We start from the raw sequence: 16,626 nt of genomic DNA, 5'->3' as shown, positions 1-16,626 counted from the left end.
GGTTGAATTTGAGATATTTTAGTGACATTCAATTTGAAACATTGGTTAAGAAATTGATGGTGTGATTGATGCTAATTAGAGAAGAGACTAGGCCTGCCTATAAAGATCTATGTGTCATCTGCATAGAAATGATAATTAAATCCTGTGGAGCTGATGAGGTCACAAAGAGGAAAAGAGAGAAAAGAGGGATCAGGACACAGACTTTTGAAACACCCACTTTTGGGGAGGGGCATGATATAGGTAATGGACCAACAGCCAAACTAAGGACTAATCAGACATAGGAAGAGAACCAGGTGAGAGCAGTTTCACCCAGAGTCAAGAGAGTGTCCAGAAGGAAAGGTAGGTCATCATCAGTGTCAAGTGAAGAACAGAGGCTAAGAAAAATTGCAAGTAAATGAATAAAGGCCATCAGATTGGCAATTAAGGGATCAGTAAATTTGGAAGGAGTGATGTAAGTGAAGTGATGAGGTCTGAAGCTGGACTACAAAGGTGTAATGAAAGGAAGTGGAAGAAAGGTGCGTGGGCAGCTTTTTCTAAGGGTTTAGCTGAGAAAAGGACATGTGTTAGGAAAACTTGAAAAGAGATGAAAATTCTTTAATGATGAGAGGGAGAGACTTGGCCATATTTGAGGGAAGTGGGGAAGGAACTAGAGTAGAGACAGAGACTGAAGGTCACGAAGAGGGCAGGCAGTGTGCTGGAATGGAATCAAGGGTACATGTCACGGTGACCTTAGTAAGGATTGTCAGAGATTGGTGAAAAGCATAAGAGATGATGAAGAGAAACAGAAAATAAAGAGCTCCCATGGAATATGACCTCAATTTTATCAGAAAGTTAGAACCGAAATCCTCAGCTAAGAGGGTGGGAGTATGGGGAAGTTTGGGAGGCTTGATGACGCAAGAATAGCTTTGAGATGGGGAATCAGGAAGATATAAAAGGTTTAGTTTTGCTGCAGTGAAAGCCCAGTTGAAGTTTGATAACATAAATTTGTAGTCAAGTAAATCAGTGTAGTTGTGTTACTTCCTCTTGTTCTATTCAGTTGCACAAAACTGGTTTTTATCAGGTGTTAGACAAGATGATGAATTGAGAGTAGAAAACAATATGGAGTTGAATTGACCAGTTATCACATCAAGAGAGAGAGAAAAGTGAAGGTAGAGCACAGGTAATGGCCTGGAAACACACCAAGGGGTGGAGGGGTTAGAGGTCATAAAGAGGGGGATACAGAAGTTTAGAGAGAGTGATGGAGATGTGGAACCTTAGGAACTTATGGTAAGTTTTTGATCAAGACAAGTGAAACACTTTAATGGTGAGGTTCAGCTATGATCCTTTTTGTGTGTGTCTGAGAATTAAGGAATAGATCATGAAATTTAAAGAGATTTGAAGATTTCAAAGGTTGTTTGGGGGAATATTGGCATGGAAATGGAAATCCCCTAGTATCAGAGGAAGAATTGGGAGAGCAAAGACAGTGAGCAAGATACTGAATTCCTTGCTAAAGAAGGGATAATGATTTGTAGACAATTGTCACTCTGAATTATCTGTATTGCATAGAAAGTTAGAATAGTAATATTCAAAGGAGAAATTATTGGTTAATGGTTACAGAGAGATGCTGTGGAGAGCAAGAAATATTTCCAGTTACTCTTGTAGGACCAGTGAGCATCAGGAGTTGTGAGTGAAGACAGAGCCAGTGCTGGAAAGGATGGCCAGCCATGCAGGGACCTTTGGGGGGAGCCAGATCTTTCTAAAAGCAAGTAGACAGAAAGAAAGGGAGAGCAAAGGATCTGCAATGAAAGGAAGTTTGTTCACTCTAGAACTAAAATGCCAGAGGGGCACAGTAGGAAGGATGTGGCCAGATGTGGGAGCTGGGGGCGGGAATGGAGATGAGAGAGGGAGGTAGACTTGCCTCTTGGTAGATCCCACTTGAACACCCACCTGGGTTTTCATACTCTTTCCAGCTTTACTCAGACTTTGCTGATCTGCACACCTCAGGATTGGCAGAAAGGAGTCCTCTTTTCTCTTCATTCAGGGCTCCTAGTCTTAGCTCCTCTGTTAGGGTCATCATTTCTCTTGCTGAAGCATCTCTCTATACTTCAATAAGCTTTCAACAATTCAGAAAACATTTTTTTGAAGTATTTCAGAGTCCAAGGTACGGTTAGATTTTCTGTCTTGAAACTGATATTTTATGTTTCACTGATTTATTTGGAGTAAATGGTAATAGAACATTTCATATTACAGTGGGGTTGGAAATTAAAAGGAATACTTTACCATTTTTTTTCTAATTAAAATGAAAAAGATTAACTTTTGTCCTTTTTCTGTGTACCAACAAATATGTGTCTATCTTTCCTTTTTTATTTGCAGTACCTGTTTGAGAATGGGAGAATAGACAACATTTTTACTGAACCCTATTCCAGATTTATGATTGAACTTACAAAACTTTTGAAAATATGGGAACCTACAATACTTCCTAATGGTAGGACAATGATGGGTTGGGTTTTTTAAAAAAATTTTTATGTGTATTCTTACATATATAAAAATTTTTGGTTTTCTGAGCCTTTTGCCAATCATGTCACAGTGACACTTGTATTCTTGCCATAAGTGTCACCACTCTGTCCCCAAATGTTATATTATGTAAAATTTTCTCTCAGGTCCTAGAGTTCCTTGAAGAAAAGAGAGACTAGAAATTGATTGGTCTTTGGGAATTGTATGCATCTTATCCAAGAAAAATTACATATTTCTTCTGTCTTATTACCAGATAGAAAAACCATATAGTTTTCAGTTAGGCAGAATTCAGCAAGAATTTGAGATGTGTGACATGTTTCCTTTTGCAAAACCTAATACTTAAAGAAATTTCTCATGATTTTAATGGCTTTTAAAACCTTTAAAGCCAAGCACCTTTAAAGGATCTTAAGAAAACCATGCAGTAACAATAACCTTAATGATGTATCAGGGAATGTTGTAGTAGCTCGCCATTTTCCCTTGTACTCCATGTTTATTTGAATATGGAAGAGAAAAATTCACATGGATGCTCCCTCCTCAGGGTTTAGTTGCCACTAAATTGAGATCTTTTTTAGCTTTTCACTTTGTATGGCACAGATGAGTCAGTGCTGTTTCTGTCTCTTTTCTCCACACCCCTTTTCAGGGTACATGTTCTCTCGGATTGAGGAAGAGCATTTATGGGAGTGCAAACAGCTGGGCGCTTACTCACCAATAGTTCTCTTGAATACACTTCTTTTCTTCAATACCAAATACTTTCAACTAAAGAATGTCTCAGAGCACCTGAAGCTTTCCTTTGCCCATGTGATGAGGAGGACCAGGACTTTGAAATCTAATGCCAAGATAACATATTTGAAAGTTTTCCCTCCTTTTCAGAAGCAGGAGGTGGAATCAGGTGTGTGGTGCTATTTTTGAATATCTTTTTAAAGCATATGTGTGTACACTTATGGTGTTCAGATAGATCACTTAACTATTATCTGGGCAGGCTGCTTTGTTTTGAATATTGAAATAACTCCCTGCAGTTTCATTATTAAGCAGGACGATTTGTTACATCTGTCTACCATAGTCAGTCTGAAGTTTTCCAGCATGAACGTTCAATCTCCTTTTGAGTCTTATAGACTGATGTATCATTCTCACATCACCTGTAGGCATCAGATATGACTTATGTTTTTACATTTATTATCTGATTTCCACTATTTCATTTGCCTTTAAGTTAGTATTATTGCTTTTGAGTTAAGAAGGACTTCTCATGTTTTTTTGTTTTTGTCAGGATGTCTAATGCAAACATTTTTTTTGTTCAGCCAACCAGTAGAGGTCATTGCTGAGTGCTGAGTTTAACACCGTACATGCTGTTTAGAGTTTAGTACACGTCAAAGATGAAAACTTATAGCAGCATTAGACTTTGTTTCCCTTATAGTTTGAAATTCATGTAGTTATTTTTTAAAGCAGTACGTAATATTTTTTAAAATTTATTGAAATTTTTTTTTTGCATCACTTTCATTTTCAAGTATATTCCTCCTACTCCATTACCCGAGGAGCCATCTCTTTTAACAAAAAATTTGAGGAAAAAATTGGTGTATGGGGGCTGGGGTAGGGGTGCCAGTTCAGCAGAACTATCCAACAGTTCAGCAAACACATCAACTATGTTGGACAGTGTAGATGATATTTCATATCTGTAATCCCTCACCTCTACACGAAAGGAAGGGTGATACATTCTACCAATTCCTCTCTTGAATCAAGATTGTTTATTATAATTACTAAGCATTGAAGTTTGTTGGGTTTTTTTACATTGTTGTAGTTATTATGTGTATTATTTCCTGGTTCTGTTTAGTTCAGTTTACATCAATTTATATAAATCTTCTCATACATTCCAAATTCTTTATATTCATCATAATGCCTTATAGTTCTCACCAACAAGCAAGAAGTAGTTTGGTGGGGTGGAAACCTTGGGAACCTTAGCAAATGGTGACCATTCCTATTTTCTAAAGTCTGTAATACAGAAGTGAAGGAAAGGGAAATTGGTCATTATCTAACATACCCTCTAAGTTTTGGGGAGATATCTGTAGGGTCCAGAAAAAGAATTGATACCTTCTATAACCTTCTATAAGAGATTCTGTCTACCAAGACTGAAGTTCTGTAAACATAGACAAGTAATTCCAGTCAGAAGAAAAAGGAGCTATGTGAAGAGACCATGGTGGATGCACAGGGATATAACAGCACACATAAGCTAAAAGCAAATCCACAGACTAGAGATAGGTGAATCTGGGGCTAGTGGAAAGGTGGAACCAAAGAATAATCATGGGTAGTCATGTCATGTCTTGGGAATAACAGAGCTTTAGGGATCTGTTTTCATTAGCTCTGTATTCCTTTAATATCAGTTACTTGGATGCAGACATAATTAGAATACATAATTTGGAGGAAACACAAAACTGGAAAGGATAAACAACATACTGAATGACAGAATCAGATCCAGAAACATCTTGACATGCTAAAATATGGGACCTAATTAAATAAGATGAATACAATAGGGACAAATTCCATTTTTGGATTTTAAAAATCAATAATTACAAATCAGGCTGCCATGGCTAAACGGCATTCCTTCTGATGGAGAACTGGAGATTTTATTATATTACAAATTTACCATGTCAACACTGTGATATGGTAGTCAAAAATTAATGTTATCTTAGGCTGCATGAAAAGGGGCATGGCATTTAAGACTGATGAGATTATAATTACTTTCTGCTGTGGTCACTCAACACCTCAAATATTATGTTCAGGTCTGGATGCCTCATTTTTGGAAAGACTGTAGTGCATCCAAAAGAGGATAGCCAAGAGAGTGAAAGAACTTTGGAAGTTTTGCTTGGGAGAAAAAACACTCAGAATTCCTTTACTTGTCTTAATAATGATGGATAAATTAGCAAGAAGTACCACTGTTTTGGATCTCATTCTTGCCAATATAGCAGAACTAGGTGCTTGAGGAGAAATGATGAGAAACTTGGGGAAATATGATTACACCATCTTTGAATTTGATAGAGTAGGAGAAAAAAACCCAGAATGGTCTGTTGTGCAGCCTAGATTTTGAAAGAGCAGGTTTCAAGAGGCTAGTAGAAAGGAGATGAAGAAGCTTGTGCTTTAGAAGGAGAGGACACATGGAGTTAAAATTCTAGGGACACTGCCAGGCTGGAGAGCATCAAGGTGGAGGCAGCTAGCCAGATGAAAGGCCTTGAGTTCTGGGGAGGAAGAAGAGTTGTGAGATTTTTGCTATGTTGAAGAGGGATTGTTCTGCTTAGGCCCAGAGGGCAGAACTAGGATCAGTGGATGAAAATTCCAAAGCAGCAAATTTAGGCTTTTTGGAGGAAAGTCTTTGTAACCATTAGAGCAAAATGGTGAGGGAGGGACAGTGTACAATGGGTTCCCCATCCCTAGAGATCTTCAAAGGAAAAGCTGCATGACTGCTTTTTGGATGTATTATAGAAGAGATTCTGGTTTAGATGTTAGAGTAGATGGCCTCTGAGGGTCTTTCCATCTAATAGATTCTGTGATTATGATATTTACGGAACTCTTCTTATATTTTACAGTCAACAATTTATTTTGTTCTCTGGTTGATAGAAATAGATTTTCCTTTCTTAAGTTCTCCTGGCTTCTTTGTGATAACCTTGGACCTCTGTAGAATATTTTAATTGAAAAATGATTTGTCCATTGTATGTGAGGTGACTTTCACCTGGCACTTCCATTCAGCGCTAATTCTACTTGTGATAATACTCTAGGAGGAAAAAAGTTTGAACAAATAACGCATTGTATATTATGATGACCCATTATATGCCAACAGGAATACTTGGAGGCAGAAGGCTAGTTACTTTCTCGGTTTGCATACTGTAGCAGGAGAGCAGTTCATTTTGGAATGCTTGGCTTGAGCTTATATCTGTTTTCTGTTGCTGTGAATGCCAGGAACCTAGTTAGACCCAGGGAAGGTTTTTGTTTTTGTTTTCTGAGGTGAATGTCAGGTTCTCCAGGAATGAACTACTTCCAACCATCGTGTTCTTCTTTCATGAGAAATGCTCATTAACAGGTAGAATTTATGATTTTGCAGTTAAATCCAGTAAATATTTTTGATCCTTAAAGTGAAGACACTTCATTATTCCCCTAACAATCTTTTCTCCCTCACTGTTTCTAGATAAATTAACTGTGGGAAAGAGAAAACGTAATGAGGATGAAGAGATTTCAGCTGCTGTCGAAATGGTTGAAAATGCAGACAACCCACTAAGATGCCCGGTCCGTCTTTATGAATTTTACCTGTCAAAATGGTAAGTGGTGTGTGGATCCCTAGTGCACAAAGTAGATCATGATGATTCTGATTTCAGTACATTGGAACCCAGGCCTGTGACTGGCTAGTGTGAAGGGCAAAGGTATACTCTTATAGAATAAAGTCAGTTTGGCAGGTCAGATTGCTCAGTTCTTTTGGCCACCTGGTTTGGGAGACAAACTATCTCAGTGGTTCTTAGCACTGTGGACTTTTTAATGCACTAGTCAAAAAGGGAAGGAAGCATTACATACAAAAATCAGGATTTCCTGAGTAACATCTTACAACTTTCAAGGCATGGAGATCTAGAAACAGGAACAAATATATGTTCTGTTGACCTGAAAACTTTGTTAAGAAAAGGCAGCAGGCTGAATGCATTCATTTTATGATTTAATTAATTAATTGATCAATTCCCTATTAAAGAAAACGGTAACATAATGCATTATGGAGCCAGAAATGTTCTGGCTACCCAGTACAGAAATCTTCTGGCTTATATACATTTTGCCGTGAGAAAGGAGTTCTCTTAGATAAACACACTGAAAACAAAGTAGCATCAGTTGGGTTTTATGATCCCAAGCTCTGGGCATCTTCTTTCCCTAGCATGCCTTTGAAGTTGTTTATCTTAACAGAGTTGACAAAGCTGAAGTTACAACCCAAGGTATCTGTGTTTTTCTCTTATCACTAGGATACTAGAAGAAGGGTCTGGTAAGGAAGTCCCATTTGCTTGACATCAAAAGGCATCCTCTAAGTTAAACAGAGAGGACTATTAGGTTCAGGCTCTTCTTAATTCAAACTTTGAACCTTATTAAAGTCTAAAATTTATATTAAATATTATTAGTTCTCAGTGGATACACAGGGCTGATGGTAGGCAGTTCCTTATGTGGAATCTCTCATGCTAAGTCTAGTTCTATAACATCTGGGTATAAATATTATCTTTCCCTTCATTCTTAGTTCTCCTTAAACCATTATATAAAAAAAAGAAATTCACCACCATCACCGCTCAGCTTTTCTGAAAACCTCGTTGCAAATAAGCCTCTCCAGGCAGAGTGACTTTCTGATATCATCTAAACCTTTGTTTTAAAGCCGCTTTTTCACAGAAGCTATTTTTCTTTACTAAATGACTGCTATTCGTAAATAATGATCAATATACATAGTATTGACAAGACCCCTGGCTTCTGAGAAACAGCAATTAATTGATCAGTGACAGAAAGTAGAGAAGATATTTCATTCTGCAAAGTATTTAAGGAGACTGGATCTGTTTTTAAGAATTTTGGAACTTGTCCCCCTCTTCTAGAAGTAGGTTATATAGATCTGGTGTTAAGTACATGACAGTGTTGCTCACAAGATTGATCTCAGTATCATAGGCAGTAGAATCTTTCTGTTAGATATATTTAGATAGACAGTCTTTACCCCATCTCTTTAGTGATTAATCTCATATGTAACTTGAGTATTACTGAGGTTACAACAGTCAAGAAAAGCGCATAGTGAATTACCAACTAACACATTTGGAAAAACTATAGCTACTAGATCTCTATATAGATACTGTAGCTTATAAAATAGAAGTTTCCAGGAATAGAATATAAGACATCCACTGTTTTTAAGTGTCCTCTCTCAGGTTCTAGCCCTGCAAAATTTCGAACTCTAGCTAATGAATAGTTCTCAGAGTCATGAAAGCATTGAGCTTCTCTTCCCAGAAAAGATTTAGCTGAAATTTGTTATAATATTGGCCCATCACTCAAGGAATGGTGGTAATGTTCACCGCTGACTTAAATTTTCTTTTCTTTCTGTGGATAGTTCTGAAAGTGTGAAGCAGAGAAATGATGTATTTTACCTTCAGCCTGAACGCTCCTGTGTACCCAATAGCCCCATGTGGTATTCCACATTCCCAATAGACCCTGGGACCTTGGACACCATGCTAACACGTATTCTCATGGTGAGGGAAGTACATGAAGAACTTGCCAAAGTCAAATCTGAAGACTCTGATGTTGAATTATCAGATTAAAACTGAAGTGGGATTTTATTTTCATACACATTTGTAAGCACCAAACTGTGAATGCGTCCAGCCTTCAGAAAACGGTGTGTATCAGATAAGCCAAGTCCTCTTGACTTGATTATAAAATAAAGGAAAAAAGGCATTTTGTGAACCACAGTGGATGTGCAAACTGGAATGGAAGGAAGCAAATAAGCTGAAAGAGAAGACATCCTTTGGCATTGATAGAGTTCTTAAACAACTAAAGAATGAACTAACCTACTTCTGAGTGGTGCATTATCTTATTTTGTTTGGGAATAACAAATTGTGAGATATTTTTAAGGAAAACTGTTGTATAAAACTCTACCATAGTAAACATATACCTTAGAGAGGTAGGTCACATTACTGTGACTTTGGAGTGAAATTTTGGCTGCTGTTGACTACTGTAGGGCAAGCCCTGCATTAGTCAGGGAATAAACCCATAGAAATTTCATGAGAGATACTAAGTGAGGTATGTGGGGCCCAGATTCAAGGACCTTAAATAAACGCCTAGCTTCTTTTTTTCCGAGGAGTAGAGAATAAAGGTGGTCTTGGTTTTGTTTGCCATGATCATTTAAGTTGGTGAAGGATGACAGCCTCATGTGAGCAGGAAATAACCTTCACTGCTATTATTATAACAATATCCCTGTTTATTTTCCAAATCTGTTCCAGCTCTGGGTATGGGCTATGACTTAAGGTAAGGGAGCTCTGGTTGTAGACAGTGGGAATCTGTGGAACACATGTTAAAGCCCAAGGGTCTTGGAATGTTTAGAAAAATCCACTAAATACTCTTCTGAGGGTTCTGCTGCCCTTTATAATCTGATACCACTATCTCCTAAGTACTGTGGTACACAGAAAAGAGGGGCCCCCTATTTTGTTTTAACTTTTTTTTTTCAAATGGCAGCTTCTCTTTATACTTCTTTTCCTTCCCAGTCCCTGGGTTTTTCTTTTGGCTTGTCTTCTGTGCCAGGTTCCAGAGGCCCTTGTCATTTCAAAACAAATGGTCCCTTTTTCTCCTTTTGGCAAACCCATGTGTGATTAAATAAAGACACAGTATTACTCAGGCTATGAGAACCAAGGTAGAAAAGTACCTAGTATGTTTCCAGCTAAAGCATGTAGAAAAACTTATAGCTATTATATTCCTAAAAGTGAGACTTTCTAGGGTAAAAAACATTCTGTTTCAGGTGTCCACATCCAGGTCCTAGCCCAGCAATGTTTCTGGCTACTCAGTAATCTTAGGGTTGTAAGTCATGGAAGCATTGGGTTATATGAATTTCTCTCTCTTAGAAAAGATTTAGCTGAAGGTTGTTATGATGGCCACTCACCTTCTTTAAGGTTGAATTGGGCCCTATGATAGAAATGTCAGAGTCTCTCAGAAGTTTTAACAGCCTTGAAAAAAATTTTCAAGATTTCCCCTTTTTGAAAGGTGGGAGGGGGTGGGCGGGAACAGAAGGTCCGTGCTTTTTTGTTTGTTTGTTTTTTTAAAAACAGTAACTAAAGGTCATTTAACTACAATAAAAATCAGAAAGTAGCCTTTTGACATTGTGTACCTAGTCGTTTTGTCCCTTTTGCCTGTAACAGATTTCACGGATGTATTTTTAATACCAAGAACTGTGTGAAAGAAGTAAATCTGCCCCGATTCTGTATGATCACATCCATCTGTGTTTGTCATTTCTGACTATAAAACTTGCCTATTTCAAGTCCTTGTTTGAAGTGGAGGGATAAAAATCTGGTATCAGATATTACCTAATAAAGAATCCAAAACTTTCCTGGCAAAGTGGTCCCCATGCAAAGAACATGACAGTGTGGAAGCACTAAGACACTTACCGTTCTACCTGTAGTGGTGTAAAAAATACGCATAGTGAATGTAGTGGATGAATTGTTATAAAGTAACAGAAACAAAGAAAATCTTTATCTTTTAACTTGAGAACTACCGTTACCCAGATAATGTATGATTGATTGTATAAGATCCCAGGATTTCAGGTGCATGTAAGTCTGCAAAGTAGCCCAGAACTTCAGTCTAATGCCTAGGAGAAAATATTGAAGAATTCTTAATCATTACTCATAAGTGTAGCTGTTAATGTTTGTGTGTCTAGTTGTTTGGGTTTTTGTTTTTATTATATTAAAATTATGTGAAATGGGCTTCTCTCCCCCCTCCCTCCCAGGGAGAAAAACAAGAGAAACACCTTAGTCACTTTTAAAAAGCAAAACAAAAAAACTTCTGGGTTTTCCCTTGACAAAAGCCACAGAAATATTCCCCTAGAATAAAATAGTATATTTGTATATAATGGGTGAGTTATTCTTTTTTCCGTCTTGGAAAAACTTTGGCTTTTTTCCCCTTAGGTCCTGTTGGTATCTCTCAGCATATTTTAAAATTACAGGGAAAAAACTCGACCTGATTTACTTGCTTCCAGAAAACATTATTTTTATTCAGTCAGGTAAGCATCCATTATCTCATTAAAAAATCTTTTAACTATTTTTCCCACCAGTGGTTTTAGTGGAGAGAAGGCTAACCTCAAAATCAGAAATATCTCAGTTCTAGACCTTTTGATCATGAACAAGACAGTACTTTTCAGTGTCTCAGGCAATTCAAGAAAAGAGAGAAATTGTGGATCTGTATTAGAGAAGGATGTTTTCATAGTAAGAGTGCTAGCTACCAGTAAAATCACAGGTCTGGATTTTAAATTGTGTGACTTACAGATTCCAAACCTGCTTGGAGTTGAGCATGAAAACTTCCTGAAGTCAAGAAGCATAAACAACATTAGGTGATTGTTCCACTGTTTTGTTGGAAGACTAACTGGCATTTTCCTGATGTGCTGGCAGTCTTCATAGTCTGTGTGCAACTTTTGTTCATAAATAACTTATTTACCCTAAATAGATTTTTCTTCATATATTTTCAAAAAAGTTCAAAGCAGAATTAATTTCTGTTAAGTGAATCATGCTTTCCTTGACTTTCATTACAAATTCAGGGATAAGCCCATGGCAGGGAAACAGTAGCACAATAGATATAACTGAAAACTTTAAGTGGAAAGTTAAGTTAGTGACCGGTCATGTTACACATGGCTGTGCTTGCTGGGATTTGCATTCCCTACCAGGCAGTACCACTTTACCATTTTTTAAAATAATACTCTAGAAATCCCCCTTTAGGTGTCTGTTCAACCTGTGCCTTTGACTCTCTTTTCTTCTTTAACATGATGTACTTCAGAAGTGTCAAACTCACAAGCCATATATAATCCACCAACCTCTCAAGTACGGCCCAAACTAGACTAAAACATAGTTGTTGTTTAATTTTAATGTGTTGATACATTAATAAAAAAAGAAATATATAAATATGTGGTTTTCTAAGTCAACATATGGCCACAAAGATCATTAGGTATGATTTAGTGACCCCCATTACAGTTTGGCACCAGTGATGTACATTATGTCATAGAAATTTCTTCAATGCATTGTTTCAGTTTCTATCAAATGTTAGCTTCCTACTTTGAAAGTTCCACTGGTTTGTGGTATCAGATAATTAGAAAGGAGTCACCTGTGTGCAGCTAAATAACTACAAGTTAGCAGATATTTTATCTGCATGGATTACAGCAAGGTGGTATAGTAAAAAGAGCACAAGATTCGTAGTTCACAAACCTGAGTTTGAATCCTGATTCTTGTTAGCAGTGACCCTAAGCAAGCACTTAACCTTTAGCTTCAGCTTCTCCAACTATAAAATGAGGATTGTTGTAAAGAAAGCCTCTGGTGCTCGTTAGCAAACCCTTCAGCCCAGTCAGAAGATCAAAAACATATATTTGTTCATTTTAACTAGCTTTAGGAAAAGCCATTGAGAAAACTGATTCAACTATCTGTAGTACTATATTCTGTGATTTGGCTGATGAGTATGTGTTAGGCACAAAAAGCCAGTGACCTGTAGGAACCACCCCTGTGGCCACACCAAGCCAACTAATCTATAACTCCACAACTCTTAAAGTGGTCAGATGCTGAATAAATCTTCAATATTTATGAATGTATTGATTTGTAAGATTGTTGTCTTAGGGAATAGTTTTACTATTGCCTTAAAAAACAAAGATGACCTTGTAATACAACCAGTATGCCACAAAAAAAAATTGCATGCCTTTCGCTTCCTTTTGCCACTCCCCCTTCCCCAACCACCCAAAAATAAAAACAATAATAATGATGAAGATAAGAATTGTGGATTGAGAGATGACCCCAGATCAAGTGGTGGAGAGGTGGCCATTAATAAAGTACAAATGAATGGGCCATAATACCTTATATAGAAAACAATTATGAGACTTTGTCAGTCATAGCAGTAGACATTCCACTGTTAGATCAGCTTGGAAGAAAGAACCTTAGGCTGCTGGTGGACATAGGCTGCCAAGATCATTATCATGGAGGTGGGTAATCCAGCTCAGTAGCTTGAATTAAGAGGATAAGTACCCCCAAACTGAAAGAACAGACACATTTCTCAACAGGTAGAGCCCTGGGGTCATTGGCTAAGTTGGCAAACCAAACTACGTTTAGTAAACCAGAGAGTAGACATCAGATCAAGATAAGTTCACTTGTTTGTTCTTGAACCTCAGAGGCAGATACCAGCCTCTGTCTTGGGGTGAAGAATTGGGGAGACGTGGGGGTAAAGTGTCCACAAGCGTTTTGCCACCTGAAGATTGAAAAGAAGAGATGGTGGCATTCCTAGGAGTGACTGTAACATTTGATGTGTTCTGGAACTGAATTACCTTGCACAGGGCAGGCGAGGGAACACACTGAAAAGAGAGGGGTTACACTGACCTGTGGGAATAGTCTGTGGTAAATATTTCCATGCCTTAGGTCTTCCTGACTGGAGGCAAAGAAGAAAGGGAGCCAAGGAAAGTGGCAGTAAAACTTGCCTTTTACCCTTTGATTCTGTGGGCATCTTCCATAATCTAGTAAAGGAGGAAAAACATTTTTTGTTATTGCTGATTACCATGATTTGCCCATTTTTTTCCTGGGGATGGAAGGTTCTCTGCAGGGTACACATAATGAAGAATGTGAAAGGTTGTTCCCCAGAGCTCTTTATAATCTACTTTGGGAAACTCCAGACCTAGTATCCAGAGCCAAAGAAACGTGTCCCACGGGAGTCAGATCTCTTCAAAGCAAATGTGCTAATCTTTTGGACTTGCCTGGAAGTAGAAGACAGTTGTATGATACTGTGTCCAATGAATTCATTGCTCAGACATGTTGCCATGTATCTGAAGATACATATGTACTGGAAGCTGTCAGGTGAAGTCACCAGGAGCCACCTAGAAATTTGAAAAGCCACATGGCAACTCTCCTAAAGGACTACTCACCTATGGGAACTCAGAATGATTATTGGAGAAGCCATTTCCATTTCTAGGAAGTAGTACAGCAAGTCCTTGAATCGTACACATTTTCTTAAGGATTATTCCACATCCCTGGAATTCTTGGGCCCTCCTGCCCTACCTCTTAGCTTCTTTGATTCCCTGGGAGACCCAGCTCAAATCCCACTTTTCTTGCTGCCCCAGATACTAGTGCCTTCCTGTCCCAAAGTAGTGCACCCCTACTCTGTGTGTATCTTACTTGTACCTAGCTACTTGCATGTTGTGTCTCCCTTTCGTCTATCATAAATGCAGAAATTCTTCCTCTCTTTGTATCCCCAGCAATTAGCCCAGTGAAAACACGAAATAAATTTTTGTTGACTGACTTCTAACCCGTGGTACTGATCCATTAGTAAGCATTGTTAAATGCCTGCTGCTTTATTTGGCCTTAGGGCTCAGGTTAAAGAAAATATCTGGGCTGAGGATTTCTAGAAAATTAGTATTCAGGAAATGATAAAATCACAAGGTTTTTGTTACATGAGCAAACAGACAAAGCATATACATGTGCACCATATGGCAGACGTTTGTCCCTACATGTGAGAAACCCCAGCTGGAGGGTGAGGGAGATAGGCTAGGAAGGGAACACCCCTTAAAGTTGGAGTACGTGGGACAAGACTATATACCCTAAAAACATGAGTTTGGTTGAGAACAGCTGATTGGTGCCAGATAGGAGAGGGCATTGCCTATTCAGACCCAAGTGTGGTGGGAAAGTTCTTGGAGTCCCTTGTCAGTACCAGGCTTGGGTAAAGCTCAGATAGAGGGAGTATATCATGATTACAAACTGCTTCCTTAAGGAAGAAAGAGGATGACTCTGGGTCCTCGCAGCAAGACTTTGTCCCATCAAAAACTGCAAGTCTTTTCAAACTAACAAAGTTAGCAATGGACAAGTACAGCTGTCTTTTGCTTACATGGGCATTGGCACCACTTAACCTAAGTGAGTCCTGTCATTATAATATGCTATCTAACATAACATCTGTCTGATGTGTACTTAACCACACCTACCATGCCTGTACTAAATTCTGGGAATACAGAGAAAGACTCATGATCTAGCAGCTGTGTACAGAAAAACTGTATGTGGGGTTGATAGGAAATGATCAACAGAAGGAAGGCAACACAATGAAGAGGGAATAGGAAAGGCTTCCTATGGGAGGTGAGATTTTGGCTGGGACCTAAAGGAAGAAGAGAATTTCAGTCATGGGGGGTAGCCATTGAAAATGCCCAAAGCTAAGAGAAATCCTGTCTTGTTTGAGGAAGAACAGGGAATCCATTGTGGACTGAAGTGTAAGGTTTAAGAAGAGAGGAGGGGGGGTTTAGGTGATGAAGGGTTTTGAATACCAAACAGAGCACTTTACATTTGATGTTGGAGATTATAAGGAGATTATGGACATGACATGGTTGGACTTCTGCTTTAGGAAAATCACATTGGCAGCTGAATGAAGGACAGACTGAAATGGGGAGAGAATTGTGTCAGGCAGATGAACCAGCAGGCCTATGGGAACAGGGGTAAGGAGATGAGCATAGGGACTGGGGATAGGAGAGATAAAGGGGGGTGAGAGAGAGTGAGGAGTCAAAGATGACAAGGTTGAGAGTCTAGAGACTGCAAAGAGTAGTGCCCTTGAAAGCAATAGGGAAATTTGGAAGAGAGAGAAGGGTTTGGTGGTGGAGGCAGTTTAAGATGTCTAATAGGCAGTTGGAGAATTGAGACTGGAGTTCAGCAGTGTCAAGCTGAACTAGTTCATCAAGGGGTGAGGATGAAGTAGGTGAACATATATAGCCAGTGCAGGGCTAATGTCTAGGAGTGGACTGAGAAGGGGTTTGGAAGTCATGCTATGAAAGAAGAACAGGGTTAAAGTAGCATGTAGACGATGAGGTGTAATGACAACAGATTAGGATCAGACGTTTCAGAGTTCATATAGAACTCTTGTGCGTGATGGCAATATCAAGGAGCAAACATTCTAGAAAACATAGTTGGAAGGTTGGGTAACTTTAGACAAAGTTTGTGGGGGGCAGCAGGGAGGGGTTAAGGGAAATGTGATGAGGGAGTGATTGGTGAGGGGAGAGAAAAGGCAATGGGAGTCCAGAATCAACGGGGCGGAAGTATATTAACCATCAAGGAATGAGTTCAGGTGCATTATCATTGTCCATAGAGTTTCTACCTCAGGTGGAATTGTCTCATGGGTCGGGCAAGCTATATGTGTCTAGAAATAGGGTGATGAAGAGATTGGGAAAAGTATGGAAAGTTGCCTAGGTAGAGGCAAGGCAAGCCCTGTGGAACCGTAGGTGATTAGAGAGGGTGCTTGGAGGGCATCCTTACTGGCCATCTGTGTTCCTGTGCTCTCTGTTCTGTAAGCCAGATTTTCAGTCTGTCATCCATCACTCTTGCTCTGTGTCCCATGAAGAAGCCTCTCCTTCCATGATCAAACATGTGAGTACATCACCCTGTCCTGAACTGAACAGCTCTG

General features: G+C 38.8%; 1 protein-coding gene across 7 annotated transcripts in view; it reads left to right on the top strand.

Moving 5' to 3' along the window:
* Window positions 1–10,449, top strand: part of LOC140504754 (zinc finger MYM-type protein 4) — a 138,112-nt gene extending 127,663 nt beyond the window's left edge. For all 7 annotated transcript variants that reach the window (XM_072610083.1, XM_072610085.1, XM_072610082.1 and 4 more), the window contains 4 exons: window positions 2,353–2,464; window positions 3,134–3,382; window positions 6,662–6,791; window positions 8,582–10,449. In XM_072610083.1, coding sequence (XP_072466184.1) covers window positions 2,353–2,464; window positions 3,134–3,382; window positions 6,662–6,791; window positions 8,582–8,789 — 699 coding nt within the window. In that variant the 3' untranslated portion in view covers window positions 8,790–10,449. The remainder of the gene's footprint in view (window positions 1–2,352; window positions 2,465–3,133; window positions 3,383–6,661; window positions 6,792–8,581) is intronic.
* Window positions 10,450–16,626: the final 6,177 nt, after the last annotated feature.

Source organism: Notamacropus eugenii, chromosome 5 (genome assembly GCF_028372415.1).
Source record: "Notamacropus eugenii isolate mMacEug1 chromosome 5, mMacEug1.pri_v2, whole genome shotgun sequence".
Classification (NCBI taxonomy): Eukaryota; Metazoa; Chordata; class Mammalia; order Diprotodontia; family Macropodidae; genus Notamacropus; species Notamacropus eugenii.
The sequence above is the reverse complement of the archived record's forward strand: the minus strand, read 5'-3'. Positions and strand labels throughout refer to the sequence as shown.